Below are 22,015 nucleotides of genomic sequence, written 5' to 3'. Positions count from 1 at the left end.
TTACTACCATCTGAACTGTGTCACTATATAAAGGAAACTGGGTGTTACACATGTTTTCTTTAATTTATGAGTATTTTGTTTATTTCTATCTATACCTTTTTGTCTATACATGTAGTTTGGTTTAACCATTTTAGCTCTTTGCCAAGTATCCCAATGACTATAAAATTAATGTTTAACATAAAACACACATTTTGCAATTGTGGTACTGTAGATGCAGCAAATTTTAAGATGTAATCTAGAAGTACAACATTTCCTCTAAAAACATCATAAAGTGGTTTGCTGATTGACAACTTCTGTATATTTATTAAATAAGAAAGGTTAATTTTGAGAAATAATGTCCATGGACAGAAAGTTTTGATAAAGAACTATTATGAAGTGTTTTAAAATGTATTATTTCCTCCTGACTCATTAATGAGTAAATAAATGTAAATAAATGTGAGTATAACTGAGTAAAAATGATACAGTAAGTGATAACTCCACACTAAGTATAATAAATTAGGAATGATAAATGATTCATTCAGAAATTGTAAATGATCAATTGTGAATGCATAATGCAAATGTAGTTTGATTATTATTTGTATCAGATTACCAAAGTGATTGTGCAAAATGATAGCAGACATTACAGCCCAAGTTTTTTTTTATTTTGCTTTAATGGTGGCCAGTAAAAAATATGGTTTACTAGGATGAGGATAAAATACTACAAAATTAATGACTAATCTCTTAAAAGTGCCTCCACATTTCCTGGTTAAATCTGTAATCATACAAATAAGAACTCAATTTCGCCTGGTGCTCCTGATAATGAGCAGCTGTAGCTTGTCTTTCAGCCAGCTTTTGAAAGACAGATGTGCTGTTTTCTGTTACTAGAGATGCTCAGGGGTAGTGATTCACAACCCATTGGGTCCTGGCTTTGATACAAGTCTGGGATACCTTCTGTGCAGAGCTTGCATTGAAGGTGCTCCACTCCAGTTTCATCCTACAGTTCAAAGACATACTGGCTGAACTGGCATCTCGAAATAGTTTCCCATGTACTTGTGTGAGAGTATGTGTGTGTGCCCTGTAATGCTCTCGCTTCCCATCCAGGGTCAGTCCTTTCTTGCACCTATTATGTACATGGTCAGGCCTCAGCTCACTGCAGCCTGCACTGAGTGGTTTTTAAGGGATAGGGCCCATGGGTCTGCAAGATACATTTGAAGAGTGAGTTCCAAAACCAAGAAGCAGAACTAGATTTCTCTTATCTTACTTTCACCATGTGCAAGTCCAGGAAATTCAGAATTATCACTAACAAAACAGAATTCGATAGACAGTTTACATTTACAATTACTGGGTGTACTGTATATTAACTAGGAGGTGGAAGACTGACATAGTATTTCATGGTGGGGTAGGATTTTCATTCAGAAACAGCATAGAGGCAGAGGAATCTAAAATAGTATAGAGATTTAGTAACTGGACTATGATACAGACCACCCAACCCGGATAGTTATTGAAATGCTTTAGTACGCAGTGCAATCAGATCTGCATGATGCAAGGATGAGATTGAGTTATTGGGAGATTAATGTTCCTCACTTAGACTAGGATAGCCCAACTGGGAGAACAAATGCTGAGATTAAAGATGTTGATGTGGTAAATGGCTGATTGCCTATCAATCTTGTCAGAGAGCCATAGATCTGATCTATTCAAGTGAGGCAGATATACTGAAAGATTAGGACAGATTAGGAAATTAGTAGAAAATGAATGGGTACAGTTGAAAAATGTGATACTGGGAGAATAAGAACAAATTATACCCAAAGTTAAAAAGGACAGTATAAAACATGTTGGTCAGAATAGTTAACCTTTATCACTAATGAGAAAATAATGCTATTCAAGGGACTAAAGTATACAGTATAACAGAAAGTACAATGAGCTCAAATTCAAGAAAGATATCAGAAAAGTCAAGAGGGAGAAAATTCTAGTAATGAGAGCCAAAATAAATGCCAAGTGCCTTTTCAATTGTACTGCAGTTTGTAAGGGAAGAAGATCAGTAAAGGAAGAAATAAAGTCTTTGGGATTAAAAGTTCCTGGAGTTGCTAGTCGGTCTATTACAGAAGACGAGCAGAGAAAGGTGGAAGTTTTGAATGATAGCACATGTGTTGACAAGGGAGGAAATTAAGGATATGCTACAGGTAAAGAGGCAGTTCCACTTAATTCCAAATAATCTCAGCAAATCGGAGAGAGGTGTTTAAAGCAACTAGGGGAGCTAGTAAAATAGTAAAGAAATTACCTGGCCCAGACAGTGCTTACTCTTTTGTTTAAAAAAAGGGAAAGTAATCAAAAACTACTTAATATTATATTTCAGGTAACTCTCAAGGTGGGGAATGTGCCTTCTGGCTAGAAAATCCAAGTGATTGAAACGATTGTAGAGGCAGAAGATAATTCTACCTCTGATTAAGATGTGCTTAATTAATCCACTTTCTTTGAGCAACTAATAAGAGAAGTGGATAAGATCAGGGCATTTAACACAGTATGTCTGGGCTTTCAGAAAGCTTTTCAGTAAGTACCACATAAAAGAGCAGTCCTCATACTTAAAGCTACAGGAATTTAACATGGTGTTTTCAAATGGAAACAAAAATGTAAAAAGGCAGGACAAAACAAGGACTGAATCTAGAACCACTGAAATTTCCTCATACAGTAAACAGTATGTCACTGATCTAGATGGTAAATAGAGGACATTAGGCTGTCTAACATTCTCTTGAGGCCAGGACAAAGTGTGGTTGCTCTTATTTTTATAGCCTCTAGAGCAGCAATATCTTTGAATTTTGATGAAATTTGCCATTTTAGTTTAATTCTACACAATTCTTAACAATATAGCCAACCATAATATTTGTTGCCTGTTTTATTACCTCTCCATGTTGTCTCGTTGAAGAAAGTGACAATACTGCACAACCTCCTGGATCTTTCCCATGTGTCTTTTCCAGTTCCCTGCTACCCATCTGATATTTCAATTTTAGGTTCTAATGTTACCGTGACAAAATTTACATATGCGATAACTTTACACCTTATCCAGCTACTGGTAAATAAAACCTTAATGTCTTCATGTGACCAAGCATTCGGTTTTCCTTTACTGGGATAGGTGTTAAGTCTTTAGTCTTCCACAGCAGATTCTATCGAATGAGAGCATGATCTTCTAGAGAACCATACTAAATGTTTGTTCTGCTTTAAGAAAAATAGATATAGTATTCTTACATTGTCAAAGATCCCTGCTACTATCAGTTGAAAAGAAATCCATACTCCAGTGCTGATCTGTAATGTAATGTTTGTTTTCAGCTGTATGGTTTATGTATCAAACACGATGTTCAAAATTATTCCAGAGTTTTTTAAAAATATTTTTCTTTTTTTATCCCCTGAACTTTGGAATTGCCAGTTGTTAATCAACTCAGTTTTTCTGCCACAACACGTTTAACAGAAGGAGAGGATCGAAGAACATACAGTATGTGCATTTTTCCCTGTTATTTACATTATGAGCCCCATAGTCCCCATAACAGTCAACATCCCAGTGGAGGAAAGATAGGAGTCTTGATGACAATGCTGCTAGCTCCCAAGCATCTGGCACGTCACAGTGGACCCTTTTGTTTAGTGTATCAAGGATTACCTGTTCCGCTCTTAAGAACACAAGGACAGGTACAATGAGAGGAGGCCATTCAGCTTTTCTGGACTTTTTGGTAGTTAATAGTTAATGGATGCAAGGGTCTCATGCAGCTGTTTCCTGAAAGAAACCGTGGTGTTGGTTGCAATATCGTGGTTCGATAGCTTGTTCCATCTCCCCACACGCCTTTGGGTAAAAAAGTACCTCCTGTACTCATTTATAAATACACTTCCACAGTTTCCACTTGTGATTCATGTTTTCACTGTCCTTTCAGGCGTGCGCAGACCTATCCAGGCTTGGGCCACTTGTGCATTTCATCTTGGGGCATCTTGCAGAAACTGTGTCATCTACTACTTTTGGACTTTTAAGTGCAGTTTTGATTTTCAAAATCATCAAGACAGAGTCAAGTTAGAGATCTACGTCTTATCAGGGAAACCAAAAAACACTTGAATGGAATAATTGTAGATTTGTAAAGAAGTGTGTGTGTGTGATCTAGACATTTTAAAGATCATATAAACATTAGGAAGCCTTGATTAAGAAGAGTGGTTAATGTTACTACCTTTCATCCCTAGTGCAGGTTCATATTCAGTCAGTGGCTAAGCTTGGATAGTGTGAGCAGCATTGCTTCACTTACTGAGAACTCATTTGGAAAGAAAATCATAAAACCACATAGAGGACTGGGGACCTGCAGTTGTACAAATGTTCAAATCACTATACAGTATATTGTTTATGTATACACTTAATCTTTTTTGTATATTGATTGAAAAACAAAATACCTTTCATAAAAGTTCAGAAAATGTGGCTGGTAAAAAAGGTTGAACACAATAGGCATATGAGGTAAACAAGATATTTCCTTTTTGGTTACGTTAACAGAACATGTAAAAAAAAACAATTCAGAAAAAAAATAAGAAAGAATGGACTGCTTTTTAAATCGGTGCCTATGTAATCTTTTTGACACTGTTAAACGTTTAGTTGTTCTCTCAAAAAGTAAACGTAGTTTCAGGATCACAACGTACAAGACTAATAGTCTTACTAGGAAATCCAAGGACCTAGCAAAATAGTTTTTCATTTATATTTGTGCACACAGTCCTCTCTGATTTGCAGGCTGAAGATCTTACATCTGAAGATATCGTGCATACCATTATACTGGGCATGTTCAACACATAGCCTATCTACATAGTAGGATCTGTAGGAAGGAATTAGTGTCTGGTTCTTCCAAATCTAGATATATTGTGAGAGTTACTGTACAGTATTACATTGATCTAAGTTAGAGCAGTCTACTTTGGAACCCATATTTGTCTATCAGAAGCTGTGTCAGACCAGAATATTTTTAGATCAGAGTCATACCTTTAGATAAGATCATCCCATGCTTCATACATATTTGTGTGTTTATTTTCAAAGCTCTGTATACAGAGATTAGCAAGCAAAGGTCTACAGTTTGTAATTTTATGGTTGCTGCATATAAAGACTTCTTCTTTAGCACTGTTTTAAATGTCATTTAAAGAAACAGAGCACTACAAATGAGTAAAAATATTCTAAGTAATTCCCTGCCATCTCCCTACTAAATTCCCTACCATCTTGACCATATTCTCTTTCGTGTTGTAGCAGTGTTGTTTGGCATATGAAGCACTGTACAAATGCAATTATTATTAGTGTGGACGCTATTGTTATTGTTGTGACCTGTGTGTGAGCTCCAGATGATAAATCGGGGGTTTGTGGCTTTTAATTTGCTGATATTCACAGTCTTTCTTTCTATGTTTTCATGTGGTCCAAGCAATAAGAGGGACTGTGACGACACAAAATCAACAAGAAAAAAATTAACAGAGGCACCTAGTTGGTTCTCTTGTCCAGTTCTTGTGTTCACCTTCTTGTGGATGAGATGTCTACAGTTCTTCATTTCAGTTCACTGTCACAATTGACATGCCGTGATTTTAAACTGTCATCTATTGTTTAGGAAAAGCTATTGTGAAATTAATCCATACTATTAGCAGTTTTCAGAAATATATTTTCACTTAACATACAGCATAGTGTATCAAGAGGTTTCTGTTTCTGTAAGTCTGTAGACTGTTGCAGGTAGTTTTATGCTCTTGAATTCCTCTCTTGCAAAGGTAGTCTTAATTATAAAATTACATACAGTCACTTAGATTTGAGCATCCCTGGTTGTTTTAATGTCCCTTGTCACTTGACAAAATGTTTCTCAACCGCTATGCTAAGGAGTTTATTTGTGACTCAGAGTAAATTAGAATTAACATAGTTTAAATTTTTATGCTTCCTGCACTCGATGTGATTGGTTTATCGGTCTTGCACCCTTCACTCTTAGGAGTGAACTCCTTTAATTAAAGGTAAAAATATCCGTGTTGTCCGGGACAAATAACAACTTTCTCTTGTGTTGCTGCCACTTCTAATCTGATTGGTTTCATAGCTTCCTCCACTCTCGTAAGGGATAGGGGGCAGGATGAGTGATGGCAGAATTTCACAGATGTTTTGATTAATAGTAGCCGATCCTAAATTTAGCAACCATGTGAGGGCGTCCATCAGAATATGGAAAGGGCATCGTAGTTAAAAAAGGGAAGCAAATAACTTTGGGCGCAGTGAGATGGAAGTAGTCTGGGAAGGTTTTTATGAAGGCTGAACTGTTTTGTTTTCGTTTGCCTTTTCACAGCGCCTCTTCGTCGGAGCATCAGGAAAAGAAGCCCTTCCCTACTGGCAGTCAGCTTTCTGGGGGAGGCCAGAATCCTCTGTTCTTAACCCCGGCCAGTCTGCAGCTTGCGCAGCTCCAGGCCCAACTCACTCTGCACAGGCTGAAGCTGGCCCAGACAGCCGTGAGCAGCAACACGGCAGCAGCTGCCACCGTTCTGAACCAGGTTCTTTCCAAGGTGGCGATGTCTCAGCCCTTCTTTAACCAGTTGACTTCACCCATGGTCAGCACTCCTCAGAGTCACACTGGTGGGGCCCATCTGGGCTCAGGGATGTTGGCCTCCAGGTTTCCCTCCAGTGGACTGCCCTTTCCTCCACAGAACACTGCTCTGGGGCCCCTGGTTGGGGGAGATCTGGGCTGTGGAGGACCTCTCCAGAACCAAAATCACACCACCATTGGACTGAATCCCTATACTGGTGGCTTTTCTCAAACACCCAACCAGCTTACTTCAGAATATGGAAGTAAAATCAGCCTGTCAGCCCACACAATGTTACCCTCAGACACTGACAGGCGCAGCCAGTATAGCATCTTAAGTGGGGGTCCCAACATATCAGACAAAGGAGGAAATGGGTTTTTACCGCTTTCTAGTGCCCAGTCAAAGATGGGAAACCAAAGTGGGTTTCAAAGGGACTTTTATGGATTAAGCCCTCAGGGACAAGAGGGACTGGGAAAACAGTCGTGTTTTGCAGGAGAACCGAATCCAAGTGCCTTTCCACCAGTCAACCACAAAGAACAGTGGCAACAACAGGGTGCCATGTCTAAGATGGAGGGGGCCCCTACCCAAGGCGTCACGTGGGCCACATCGAGCCAACCTTTCCACGTAAGGGGTGAGCTATACAACCCGGAGGAGCCAACCACGGACTCCAAATACTGCTCTGGCGCTGGGCCACCTTTCAGCGGTAGTACCCAGGGGTTTGTGGGATACCAGCAAGTCCAGCCAAGAGAGGAAACACTCATGGGTGGTCCTGTGCCCCTCCAGCCACACCAGCTCAATGACTTCCATGCAGTGACTCCGGTGCACATGCCACACCATTGCACCATCTGTGACAAGAAGGTCTTTAATCTGAAGGTGGGTTTCTTTGTGTGTTGGAAATCAGCATCCCTGTCTGCGGAACTCACTATTTGCTTTTTTTCCTTTGTTTTTCAATACATCTTCCAGCACCTTGTCGCAGATTCTTTTTTTTTATAAAGGAAATTAAAATATACCTGTATACAAGGGTTGTTTAAAATGTTGTGAACCTAAAAAAAAAGTCACACAAGAGTATTTCAACTCCTAATAATACAGAAGTAATGGTGTACACTCAAGCAGCCAGTTTGTAAAGTGTTTTATTAGTTTTATTTTTCATGTAAATCATAATGGATGTTGAAAATATAGACTACTATAAGTGGTCCAAATTTCCAAATTTCTTACCAAAGAATGCCTAAATTTAAATCAAGCAGCTATGGTAGAAGAATTCTGAAATATAGGTTTGAAAAGGGCTACCACTGTTAAATCTTGCCCTAGAACAATGAACCTGAGCAGCAGAAAACTCCATTTAAATAATTAGCATCACCTACTGTAGCACCAGCATCTTTGTACAGCAGATGCCAGACCTGTCAGAACTACTTTTTGCCTCTATGAGGGGCCAATTTGAGTAAGAATTAACCAAAAACACTAGGTGAGACTGAGGAAGGTCCTTGACTGTAACATATTGCACAAAAAAGACACCTGTTGCCAATATATACTGTATTTCCTGCACTTACCAAACCTGTACAGTACAAAGGTGCCTGCAGTCTCTTATGGACAGGCTATACACACGGACTAGAGATAAGCAAATAATTTAATAATGTTTGATCAAGTACACTCTTAAGTGGAATATTAAGTGGATCACTTTGGAAACCAACTTTAAATTATCCTAAAAGTTGCTTCATGAAATGTCAGTTTTGTTATACTCAAAATCCCTGTTGTAAATAGTGACAGCTGCTAAAGGCTTGATTGAGCATTTTAATAGAGCAATATAAACATAAGTAGAGGAAACCAATCCCTTTGACTTGCCTCTGAAATACAGGAGATTATACAGTGGATGAATGGACAACATCCCCCATGGGTTCCATAACCATGCAGAGCAAAATAGAGACATACTGTAAAAAAACGGCCAGTCAACTTGTCTTGGGATTGCATGGCATAGAATCAGTGAACACCATCTGAATTAAAGATATAAAATAAAATGTGAATCGATTTATTTCTCCAAGGTGGCAAACAGATACTGTAGGGGGATTACCTGTAAGGAATGTGGAAAATAGGTGAATGAGAGCTTGAGTTACAGTAGTTGAACCCAGTTTGGGGCAAACAAGAGGGCTTAAAGTGGGCATCCCTGATGATATCTTTTTGTTTCAAATGGATGGCATCATACTTTTTTTCCTTCATAACTGTTTTTAAGAGCTAACAGGTTTAGAAGGAGAAATGACCCCACATACACTCTAGGATGAAATAGAAACATTAGTCATGGATATCAGAGACCAAATCTGCTGTCAAACAGGAATAAATAATGTCAGTAATGAATAAAACATACAGAGCATCTGCTAATGAAAAATAAGTGTTAGAATTGATATCCTAAGCCTTATTCCACATTCCCTCCCCATTCATTCCAAATAACTAATATTTAAAGTCTCCACCACAACAACTGTCAAAAAATTCAAAGCAGAGAATCTCCCTTAAAATGAGACAAATAATAGAAATAAAAAATCCCACTATTCCAAGTTGAACAAGAAATTCGGAATATATAATAGACAACATCAGCTTGTTGAATTTCTCAGCGTCCCATGTGTATTGTAAAACAAGAACTACACTCTAAACCACTCTATGAAACTTAAAGTCAGTCTTAAGAAAAAGCAAAGCATACAAAGGGTGAGAGGTTTAAGTGTGATTATCAGTATCCATGGAAAAAAGGGTGTAATTCTATCTAAACTGATGAAACTTAGCTTTGTTCTCCATTCAAAAACAACCTTTTTTGCAAGTTCAGGAAAATCAAATTCTTTCTTAATTGGGGAAACAGAAGGTAAAGACTCAACCCTATTCCTCATCCCCACCATCATGGATGGATCACAAACAAACTCAAGTACAAGAAAGTGGCTGGTAGCAGCAGCTCTAGCCCGGGGTTATTACACCAGCAAAACAGTCACGTCATCTCAGCGGTTATTCAATTTACAACGCTGGAGAACAGCACATAAAAGATGTTCTCTAGTCTTCATAATTTAGTGATAGCAGTACCACTGTATTTTTCTTCTTCATTATTCGGTTAGATTTGGTTGGTCTTACATTGTTTGGCCTATTGAATGGTCTACTATTGCAGAAACTATTATTTCTGAAAAGTTCTCTGCTGGGTAATCGTGAGAAAAAGATTCCTCATGGGAGGGAGTGTAATCACTGCTTGTGCAGCCTTTTCTCAGTTTTTAGGGGCTTCAGAGTCATGTGCCTCACTTGCTTGTTTCCTAGCTGCACTTCCTGATGGCCTATGTTGTTTTTTTTTATATTTTGGTCAGAGCCGTCTTAATGAAAACAGTTATTCACCAAAGAAATAGCTATTGATGCAACAATGCATAAATACCATAGAAGAACTATGCAAAAAAATGTGATGAGTTTGAAGGAACAAAAATAAAGTGCTATAATTTCTAGGTTCGTTTGGAAAGAGCACACAGTGCATTTGAACTCAAAGGATTCTGTCATTTTCTTTCAAATAACGTGGTTTCTGACAGGATGCATTTTATAAAGTATTTCTTTATTTACAGAACTTTGTCCTTGGGGTTATTGCATGTTAGTATTGTCATAACGTTTGATAATGTCATACTGACGTCATCTGTCCATTAACAATTACAGGACTGGGACCAGCATGTCAAGGGGGAGTTACATCTGCAGAACCGTGCTCTTTTCTCAGAATGGTGAGTACATCAAAACAAACATTACATACTAAAATAACAACAACAACAATAATAATAATAATAATAAACAATATATTATACTATATCAATTATGTTATGGTAGTATATGACATACTATTATAATATGATTATATTATAATATAATACATTTTATTAATAGTGCACTTTTCATGAGTCAGTCTCTTCCTGCTTGTTAGTAAATAATCATTAATTTGTACTATAGATCTAGAGAAAATGGAAAGGGAAGCAAATGTTGTGTATTTGATAGTCAAAGAATGTCATATTAAAGTACCAAATTATATCTTTCATTTCATTACTGGGAGTCTAGGTTCTTTGCAACATAAGAATACTCTTTTTCCAGGTCCAAAGTACTTACTTTCTAAGAGACCAGTGCTTTCTTTACTATAGAGCTCTAATTTCTATGCCTCTGTTTTTTCAGCATGTAGTGTGACTGATTTTAATATTAGTGGCTACTGAAGATGTATGAGCACTTGCCGCTTTCCTGCATCCTGACAGTACTCGCTCACCTGCCTTCTCTGTTTCTCAGTCCTGCCATTGGACCTGCTCATTTTCCAAAGGTTCCGGACGTATGTCTAAACTCCTCAACAAACACCACCATGACTTTTTCATCTGCTTCAAACCAAGGTAAAAATTATTTAAAGCCACATGTTTTAAGAGGCTAGAAATAAAACACGTTCAGTAATGGGGTTTATTTTGAGAGTTGGAGAGCTTCATTTGAAAAGCTGTTAAGGCTCAACAGGCTTTAAAGCTATGTAATGCTAGTGTTCTATTTATATCTAAATACTGAGTGTATATATAAATAACTGCCTAAATAAATGAAATTACTCATGGCTTAATTGTCTTTGTTGATGCTAATTATGTTCCTAAAATATACTGACATCCTCTACAACTTCATTTAACTTAACAGAAAGAATTAAATTCTTTACAGTTGACTTTCAAATAGCTGCTGTCTAGAATGAACTCATTTTTTACAGAAACTATATTTTTAATCAGTTAGGGTGGCAGCAGTGCATAGTAGTGACTGGGGCTTTAATGTTGTAATTATATCCTTGGTGGAGCATTGCTATTGTACTCTTGAGTAAAATAGTTCATTCACATTTTCCCAGCTGTATAAATGGGTACAGATATATTGTAGATTACTTTGGGTGAAAGTGTCAGACCAATAATGATTAGAAAAAATAACTTTAATATTTATAATTTATGGGCTTTTTTGTACAAGCAGTACTTTAAACTGATATTTTTTTCTCATGGTTTCTATGCTAACAAACATTTGCTTTAGTAATAATATTAAAAATGTATTAAAGTATTAAAATATGAATTAATAATAAGCACAGAAAGTTTATGGTAGCTCGGGGAGGTGGCTTATTACTCATTTTAGTTCTTAGCGAATATTGGCAGTCTAATGTCGTCGTACCCATCTGTATAAATGGGTACAGATATATTGTAGATTACTTTGGGTGAAAGTGTCAGACCAATAATGATTAGAAAAAATAACTTTAATATTTATAATTTATGGGCCTTTTTGTACAAGCAGTACTTTAAACTGATATTTTTTCCTCATGGTTTCTATGCTAACAAACATTTGCTGTAGTAATAATATTAAAAATGTATTAAAGTATTAAAATATGAATTAATAATAAGCACAGAAAGTTTATGGTAGCTCGGGGAGGTGGCTTATTACTCATTTTAGTTCTTAGCGAATATTGGCAGTCTGATGTCGTCGTTATAATTTTACTTGTTTTTTTAATTGAAATAGATGTTTCCTTGGGGCCCAACTCTACTTATTTAACTACTGCAGCAATGAGAGCACAACCTCTGGCAGGCCCTGGATTTTCTTCGCCTCAGTCAGGGTCACAGGTCAGTGGAACATTGTTCTGAGGTGTCTATAATATAAAAAATGTCCATGTGTATCAGCTCAGATCTCACAGATCCATTTACGTGCTCTGTGAAATATTCTATATGAAATGCACGAACTAGCATTCCCGAAATCCAGCTCCTATGGCAATATCCACATCCGCTCTAATGAAAAATATTTTCAGAATAGCTCAGAGTTCCTAATCTCTTAATCGATCGAATAAAGCTTCTGAAAGACAATATGATTATTGTGAATTTAAAGGGTCTGATTTATGATACTTGAGAAAGAGTTAAATTTGAAATGCACACAAGGGTGAAGGTGACCAGTTAACAAATGTTTTGAGCCAGTGAGTCCTTCAGGAAGATTGAGTTGGGTTTTAACCTCACACTACCCAAGGACACCCTTTGAAATTAAGGACAGTCATAACAATGCATCCCTGCTACTTGTATAGGCCCCATTACATCGAATCTCTGTTCTGTTAACTAGTGCTTGTATTTGTAAATATAGCAAAACAGCATGTCCACTGCATGTTGAACATTAGATGTTACGAACTAGAAGATCTTCTTTAAATCCTGCGTACATCCATTTGGTCAATGTAATTTATGAGTCCTTTCAACACCAAAGTGCAAACTTTGTATACACGAACTAATATTAGCTCCAATAAAAGTCCACCTGCTTGTGCAGCATATGGTCAGTAAAAAAAAACCTGTTTACTGCAAGGATAACATTATCCCAGAACGCAATTGCCATGCTACAGTACTTGTTCCCCATTTGTTTTAAAAGGGTTGTATAGCTGAATGGTTAAAATTTATTGTTGATTGCGTTGGTGGGCGCTGTGTATTTATTGTTACTGCAATAGACAAGATTATGAAACTGTATTACCTGTTTGTGTCAGTGAATGTGAAGAAGTTAATTTAGGTGGAAGTACCCGAGGAGCAAAGAAATGTTCAAAACTCAGAGAAAATGGAAACACAAAGGAGTTGTTGATGTTCTTTGTATTTTTATTTTATTACTAGTCTATTTGCATTCTGGAGGCAGAGTTTTGTTACTTCTAAGTGCAAAGTATTTATCCTTGTAGAGAGCTCATCCCGAAATGCCTACAGAGAACAGCACTGCCTGTAACCGAATTGTTGTGTATAGAAAAGCATGGCACATAAATGTTGAAAACATAAACAGAACCAGTTTATTTTCTACAGACACACACAGACTTTTGCAGGCCAGCACAGACTGTAATATCAGTCTCCTTCTGAGTGCCAAGCAGGCACCTGAGCACTGTGTGCAGTAATTGCACAAATGCAACAAACATAACACAATTCAATTAACATACGATTTCTGCAGTGAGTCAAGAACGTGCTAAAAAAACAAGGATTATATTGCACTTTCTGGAATCTGTATCATAAAAATTCCATCTTACGCAGAACTGACAACAGCTTTTCTGTTCACACTACTGCAGTTCCTAGCATGCCGAGATGCTGTTGCACTGAGGGATTTGTAGTAAGGAGACGTTTTTATGATTCACATTCCCAAGTTACGGTGCCACACTCTGGTTTGTTATGATGGTCCTGGATTCCCGGAGATAAATAGTGGTCATAGTTCACCATCACCCCAGATTTATATCTTTGGGTGCAGAAATTAAAACAACCATTAAATTATTGGATAGGGAATTTCAGGAATACATAGGACAACAGTAGGGTGTAAGTGGTAAGCTGGAAAAACTGCCACAATGTTGTTGTCCTCATGATAGCTCTTGTGTCCACCTTGAAACTTGAAAGCTGAAACTGTCTCTCAGCCATTCCACAGCCTTCTGAAGCTTTGTACACTGTCTCACGTTGCCACTTACTGTACATCTCTCTTTGGAAATAATCTTCCACAAGTGACTAAAGAAGTCAAATATAGGAAAATAAAGAACTGAGAAACTAAGTGCCTGCCCCATACCACACCGCATATAACCTGAAAGACGTCAGAACTGCAAGAACATAGGAACATAAAGACTGTGCTTGTAAAAATCTGGCAAGAGAAGATAAGGTAACTTTTTTAACCGGACCTTTAACTTTCAGACAGCTTACACTGCATATAACTCTGAGAGTTTGGCAGCTCAGGAGTTAAGTTTCAAACTGCAGGGCAGTAATGTGATCAGTGGATGACCGGCCCTTCTCTGGACAAACAGACAGACTTAACTGAGTCACTTGGGATTAGGTGTGGAGTGTGTGACTGACTGAAACCTGCAGTCAGCATCTTCTTCTACCAATAGGGAGCTGACTTTGAATAAACAGACAGGAATCCTTCTGGAAGGGCCAGGCAGCAGTCAGTTATCTGTGGACGGTTCTCTCTTCAGGCACATTGCTTTAATCTTTCCGTCCTCAGCGCAGCCTGTGTGCAATGGTAATAGAATTCAGTGTCAGGCCTGTGTAATCCTTTGGTCGTTTTTTGGCAGTCAGATATAGTCTCATGCATCAATTCGGGTATCCTCTGTCTTTATCAGTACCACAACCATAAAACTGCCCTTCACAGTAAATATATTGCTAAATGTGTAACTCAAAAGCCATAAAAAAAGCTAAAGAAAAAAACAATATTGTATCTTGTTTCAAATTAACCTATTTATTTAAATAAATATACTTACTGTATAAATACCACTTACATTTAAATACCACTTAGTGAGATGAATGAATTACTGAATGTAGTTTATAATAAAAATGTTATTATAATCTGCATTGTCTAATTCATTCATCCCCGTAAGTGGAAATTAAGATAGCATTGAAAGTCTTTGGAATTGTTGTACATTTGTTAGTTGTCTTCTGGCGTCCGATCAGGTTGATGATGTAGTTGATACTGAACTTATCAAATGATTTTCTTGTATTTCTGATATATTTTGAATTCAGAGGTGAAAAAAGCATGAAGGATGAAAAGAAACCTATGGTCCAGTGTATCTTTTTCTCAAAACCTTCTTCTATCCGTTTTGTAACTACTTCCAATTCTGCGTCATGGGGAGCCGAATCTTATTCCAACAAGCAACAGGCACATGCTGGACTGGACACCAGTCCATCATGGGGCTTATTTAGACACTGACACACTTTTCCTAGAAACCAATTAACCCCCTGGTTTTTGGACATTTGGACTGCGAGAAAACCCATACAAACTCCACACAGACAGCACCCCAGGTCTGGAATTGCGCCCAGGGCCCCAGTGCTGAGAGGCAGCCATGCTAAACACTGTGCCACTGTGCTGTCTGTTTGCAATCCACTGTTTGCGATTCTGACTATGCAGTTTTTATTTACGTATTATGTTGCAAAAAACGGCCATACAAATTTTCTCTAGGGACCTGTTGTATAGCAGGAAAAAGACACAGACCAAACTAACACATACAGTACAGCAGTTTCTTTCATTTTAAAGCACAAATGCTTGGAGTTTTCAATATGTGTGTGTCTGACAAAGAAAACAAAGTGCCTGTATCTTCCTAGCAATATTGCAGTTGTGTTCTTGTCTTTCAACTTTAAGGATTGAAACTGTCCCTTATTTTGGTATTTCTTGCATACTTTGTCTACTTCTTTTATTTCTTTATGAATCAGTTTTGATTTTGTGTCTCGTACATGTTATAGTTTTCTTTTTTTAATTTCAGAAGTTGGAAGCTTGATTTCCGTTTTAATTTCCCATTTAGAAAAAACTAGCATAGTTTAAATGTGGGAGGATGTGCTGTAATTGGCCTTCCTGCACTTGAGGTAGTCAGAGTGACAGAATGGAAGTATGGTAACAGTGCCTTCTGCTGGTAGGAGATGTCATTACACGTAAGGAGCACAGAAAGGAAACATCCCATTTTAATGCTAAAATTATAATGCTGAGCTCTGGAGTTGCTGACATAGTAAGGACAGATATGCTTTTATTTATCATATGACATCACCAAAAAGCCCATATATACTTTACATAAACAACATAAACTGCATCCCAATTGCCATGTTACAGGTAGAAACCTATGTTAACCAGATATTTTTGAAAACAATTTAATGAGAACAACAAAAACAAAGAACAGGAAAGTACTGTAACTGAAATCAGACCCCATTTTCTGACACTTAAACAAACTGTAATAATTTAAGGAAAATATACAGAACATGTGAAAAATTTAATTTTGAAACTGTGTAGTTGTGTAATAATGGCTGGTTCACCAAATGTGTAAAACACTTGTTGTTCATACTTAAATATATGTTTAGTTTAGAACAGTTATTGCCCATTAGAACATCATGACGGATAAGTAAAGTTGTTTTAAGAAGAAGTGAAGCACTTGAAGATAGCATTCAGGAAACCATCACACACAGCTGCAGAAAAGTTGTGTAATTAAAAAAGAATCAAGAATGTTGGCAATAATAAAACACCAGTAGGATTGCGATTAAAACATGCTGTTATCTGCTGGTATGGAAAAGATTCTATTTCACTATGGGTCCCACATTCTGATGAAGTGGGCACTTTCCAGACTCATAGATAGCGCTGAGAATCATGCAAGAATAAATTAATCAGCAGTCACCATCTCTGACTGAAAGCCAGCAGTTCCTGTTTTTTTTTAATTGAAAACGCTGACATATTAGTCTCATGGTTTGGGCAGTTTGCAGGGTAATTTCAATTAAAAGGGTTGGCATTTCTATGACCTCTAGCTACTGCTCCTGTATTTTCATAATTGGCCTGGGAGAGTTGGTGGTGTTATAAGAAGCTTGATAACATGCAAACATATTGCAGCAAATGTCCCAGGCGTATTACTTGTATACTTTGTGTACATTTATTAAAATAGCAGCATGCAGATCATGGAGAGTATGGTTCTAGGTATTGTGTGTTTGGTAGGACAAACACCTGACTGAAGGTCACAGTGTCTGACCTCAGTTAACTGCAATAAGCACATCTATTAACCAGGAATTCATAACAGACATTTCAGCCCTGTAATATTTTAAGCACTCTTGGCTGCAATTTCAAGTAAGTTCTCCCCTGGATCAGTTTCATTAGGCAACCAAACAAAGACTAATTCCTGAACTTGTCTGTAATGTGTCTAATAGATAAACAGTCTGTTATACTCTGTTTATTGAGTTGGGTGTGCTCTGACCTTTCCTGGATATTCCTGCTAGACATTTGCTCTGGTGTGAAGCTGGTAATAAAATTATCACTTTTATATCTGATATGATTAGAGTTGGGTCTCAGGCCAAAAGCAATAAAATAAAGACATAACACCCAGGCAGTTAGGAAGATCAGTGCTCCCGTTTCAAAGCTTCACCACAAGTAGCTCAGTGGCATTTGTTCATATTTGTCTTATATATATGGATGAATATATTCTCTTGCCTAGTTTTTTTTTCAGATGTATTTATTTACATGTTAGTTGGTCCTGTTTCTCCATTTGTTGCCCTACAGCTGTTATTTCATCGCTTCAGCAAGCAGACACATGGCCAGGCAGTGCAGTTCATTAGGGTTAGATTCACAAACACCTGTTTAGCTTGAACGTTGTCAGTGTAATGTTATATTGGTCACAGAAGTTATACAGTATATTCAAGATAACATGGTCCTGAACATGTATTATGATACATTATCAAATTATTATGGTATTTTTGTTAAAAAAGGACAGTCCAGAATAGTGTTTAACTATTGCCAATTCTTACTTTTCTCTTGGAGCATGTGAGCAGTATATTTAAGACAGTTCGGTGGTATTAAAATGTAGCCCACTTTAAATTAGCATGTGAAAATCTGCTCCCAAAGCAGATGATCAATGTAGATATCTGGAAATAGAAAGTAAATTCGCTAGTTTATGTTCAGATGGTCTATGTGGGTGGTAAGCTGTTGCCTTTTCTCTCTTGAGCTGTTCCACCTTGTTGAACTTGTTGAACTTCCACAGTGCCAGTGTTAAGTTGCTACTGACATTGGAGACCCATTGTAAAATCAGACAAACAAGTCCTGTAAAATACTGTACCTGAGAAATAAAAAAAACAGTGTTGTATTTCACAAGATAAATCACAGATCCCTGCCCTTCTCCCACCTCCCCAACTTAACAGTGGCTTGGGCCTTACTCTCCTTTCTGACATCAAATCAGACGTTCCAACTGTAAATACATCAGACTGTGTATGCCGCCTGGTGGTGTGGTCTCTTTGCTAACCTGGAGCCAGCAAGATGACAATGATAAATGGGAACTGATTCACAGCCTGTGAGGAGATCAAATTCATTGTTAATTTTCCAGTTTTTCTGCATTTTTCCTGAAGTCAAATGCTCGAACATTTCCATGGTGTGGCTCAAAATAAAATGGAATGAACTGTCCAGATTTTGCCTTTTTATTTTGCCATTTCTGGAATTGAACAAGCTCTCCCAGTTCTGTAGACTTTAACAAAAGATCATGGCTCAAATGGTCCTGAATTCCCTGCCCAGCACTTACCCAGTGAAGACAAAACTAAAGATCACTTTCACTTTATTGGCCATATACAATTTCTTGAATTAGGAATTTGTCTTTTCACATACCCCAGCTTGCTCTTAATGAGACACAAAGGCACACAGATGGGGAGAGAGAAGCTTGGGGTCAGAGCACAGGGTCAGACATTTATATGGCACCCCTGGAGCAGCTGGGGTTAAGGGCCTTGCTCAGGGGTCCAACAGAGTAGGATTCCTCTGCCAGCCGTAGTATTTGAACTAGGAACCTTCCAGCCACAGGCGCAGTTCCTTAGCCACAGAGCCACCACTCTGCCCTTTGTGTAATGTGTTAAACTGTGCTATTTACACATTTTTACATAAACTCTTTGAGCCAAAAACCTCCAAGACATGCCAAAGTATAGTTTTTTCGATAGTATAATGAAAGCTTGAAGGTTTATGTACTAATGTATGAGGGAAAAATAAGTTAATCTACTTATGTGTTAGCAGAGATACAGTATGTATTTTTATAGCTCATGTGCACAACTTAAAATTATTCCTATTAATATGCCTGTGTAGAAAGCAACAGTCACCACTATCTTCTCTGAGAAATAATAGTACAATGCATTTGGTCTGCTCTGGCCTGAACTATATGTTTGAGTTACATAATCTTTGATACTCAGTGCAAAGATCATGAAGTGAAAGTCTGTCAAAATTGAGTCTCTGGGAAAACATTTCTCCTCGCTTCTGTAGGTTTTCCAAACCCAACCAAAAGAATAATGTTTCAGGGCTTCATCCTGGAGTCAGTGAATACCCTGTCTCAATTGTTTTATATGAAATTCCCCACTGAGTTAGGTTTCAGCCTTTTAAATCTACAGTTTTCAATTTGTAGCTATGTCTGCAGGTGAGTGACTCACTGGGCTCAGAGGCAAGTCAAGCAAAGCACCTTCCCAGAGTCTCAGAGACACGTTATTAAGTGATGATATGTATCCATTCTTTCACCTTGTCAGCTGTCCGTTGGGTGAGCCAGTTTTACCTTAACGTGGCACAGCATGATTAGCTTCTCATATGAAGAGGGTTAGGGATCAGCCAGGGTTGCTATACTTGGCAATCCAACAGGATTAGCGACAAAGGGAACAGGATGTCTTCTGGAGTCAGGTAACATTTTCATATCTAAGAGGGATGACCCTTATTATAACTGTCATGTCACTGGGTTGTGTGTTTGCTTTGCAGGGATAGGTATTTATAGATATGAGCAGTATATTACACATAAAAGTAGACACTGAAGCAGCAACACATTTAAGGCAGCTCTGATTGAAGGCACATTCCCTGCTAATACTTTGTTGGCTGGCAGGTTGTTCTGGAACGGAAGAGGTTGAACAAAAAAGAACCAGTGGAGTATAGAGTACTGGTAGCTGGAATAGGGCTTTTCAAGAGGTAAAAGATCAGTCAATGATTTTCTTTGGCTTGATGTCACGTGCAGTTATGGCTGTACTTCAGGGATGTTGCTGGGGCAGATGTCCCTTTTGTTGCTGAAATACTGTTTTTCCGTTTTGAATGGACTGTGAGTCATGAAGAATGTTAACTGTGATTTGCATTCACATTGAGGCTCATTTTGTGTATTTTATGATATTTATGATACAAAGATTCAAAACATTGTTATGGATGAAGTTTAGCAAACTGCTTCTTTTTTTAATTAAGCCAAAAAATGTTTAAGAAATTCTGTCATCAGAAACTAGTATCTCAGTACCAACCGCAGCAGCAACCCAGAGACATAAAGTGGTATGAATTTGAAGTAAGTTTTAATTTTCAAAAAAAGTATTATTGGAGTGGAAATTCTGTGGTGACTGCAAATAAACATTTGTATATACTTTGATGTGTTTGATGCACTAAAAACTTTCTGGTCAAAACTTCTATTAGATAAGAGATAAGATAACTTCATAAGATCACTTTATTGGCAATATACAATTTCTTGCATTAGGAATTATCTTTTTGCATACCCCAGCTTGCTCTCCATGAGACACACAGACACACAGATAGGGAGAGAGCCTGGGGTCAGAGCACAGGGTCGGCCATTGTACAGTGCCCCTGGAACAGTTGGGGCTAAGAGCCTTGCTCAGGGGCCCAATGGAGTAGGGTATTCAAACTGGCAACCTTCCAGCCACAGGCACAGATCCTTGGCCACAGTGCCATCGCTTCGCCCCTCTTTTTTTAATAAGATAAGATCACTTTATTAGACTTATTACTAGATTTCTTTCAAACAGGTTCCATTTAGTGTGGCATCCTTTAATGTGGAAATCCTAGGCTGTGTCCCTCAGGCGTCTAAAAGTAGCAGTTGAACAAACTGTTTAGTTATTTTCACCTGACATATTTAGAAGTGGAATATGACTGTAAGCTTGCTGAAAGTGTTGGAATGTAGGGTGGAATATATTGGATTGGTTTTGAGATTGAGTATACATCTCTGAAGATAACTTAGTTACTAAATTGGTATCTTTCCAGCAATTTTCAGTCTGCATTTCCTGGTGAGGGTCTCAGTCGAGTTGATGCATCATATTTAAGGTATTTAGATATTGCTACCATGCATAATGATAAACAAGAAAAATTAGTAAAAGATTACTTGTAGTTAAAGAGCAACATGAATTTCATTCCTCCTTCCAGACAGCTCAAATGTAATCTAATGTATAGGTTGACTATGATGAACATAATGTAATTTCACCCATCCCCAACACATCCTTTCTTATTTCATTCTTTGTCTTTGTAAGGGAGTTTCACCATCACTTTCCAAGATGTTTTGGTCCAAAAGAAAAGTCCTCATAAGAATCCAAAGAAAAAAAAACACCACACCCATGAGGAACCCCCAAAGTACAGTAGCTGCTTCATGTCAGCAATCACAAGCTTCGCAGTTATTATTTTTGTCCTAATTATTGTGTCAAGGGGGCCATATTGCATGTCTGTTTTCCAAAGCTGCTGTTCTAAAAGTTTAACTAGAGTGTTTTGGTCATGCATCCACAATTTCAAGGTAAGTCAGGGTGCGGGTGGGACAAGAGCTAACAGACCCTGCAGAGCCGTGTTGTGTCTGAGAGTGCTTCGCAGAGGTAGGCAGGGAACAGTGTCAGAGAGAGAGACCCTGCAGCCAGATGTGTCTGCCAATAAAATACTTGTCAACACTACGTAAAGTGCCTGCTTGGTACATTTCCATGAATACTTCAGAATGTTTAATGGGTCAAGGTGTTGATGGCTTATGGCTTAGCACACTCTACCAGAAAAATAAGAGTCCTGCTGCATCACAAATGCCAACACAACCATCGCATAAATTGGGTTAGCCATAACTGAACTCTTTGCCTGCTCTTTCATTGCCCAAATACCACGGCTATTGCCACATTTTGTCCTACCACTACCTTGGCTATGCCTCCTGAATTAAACAGTTCATAGTTTCCTCCAACACAACACGACACTTAGCTGAAAAATTTATTCCAGACACACACAACTATTTTTGTAAAAAATCTGCCGTCTTTGTTTTTTTTTTCATTCATTTTAATTTCCA

General features: G+C 37.9%; 1 protein-coding gene across 5 annotated transcripts in view; it reads left to right on the top strand.

Annotated features, from left to right (window-relative positions):
- Positions 1-22,015, top strand: part of rbm20 (RNA binding motif protein 20) — an 83,122-nt gene that overhangs the window by 46,712 nt on the left and 14,395 nt on the right. For all 5 annotated transcript variants that reach the window (XM_088917874.1, XM_088917878.1, XM_088917876.1 and 2 more), the window contains exons 2-5: positions 6,282-7,386; positions 10,174-10,235; positions 10,783-10,880; positions 12,013-12,113. In XM_088917874.1, the coding sequence (XP_088774000.1) occupies positions 6,282-7,386; positions 10,174-10,235; positions 10,783-10,880; positions 12,013-12,113 (1,366 nt within the window). The remainder of the gene's footprint in view (positions 1-6,281; positions 7,387-10,173; positions 10,236-10,782; positions 10,881-12,012; positions 12,114-22,015) is intronic.

This window comes from Atractosteus spatula, chromosome 5, assembly GCF_055471065.1.
Source record: "Atractosteus spatula isolate fAtrSpa1 chromosome 5, fAtrSpa1.hap1, whole genome shotgun sequence".
NCBI classification, from domain to species: domain Eukaryota; kingdom Metazoa; phylum Chordata; class Actinopteri; order Semionotiformes; family Lepisosteidae; genus Atractosteus; species Atractosteus spatula.
Note: the sequence above shows the minus strand (reverse complement) of the source record. Positions and strands in the feature narration are given on the sequence as shown.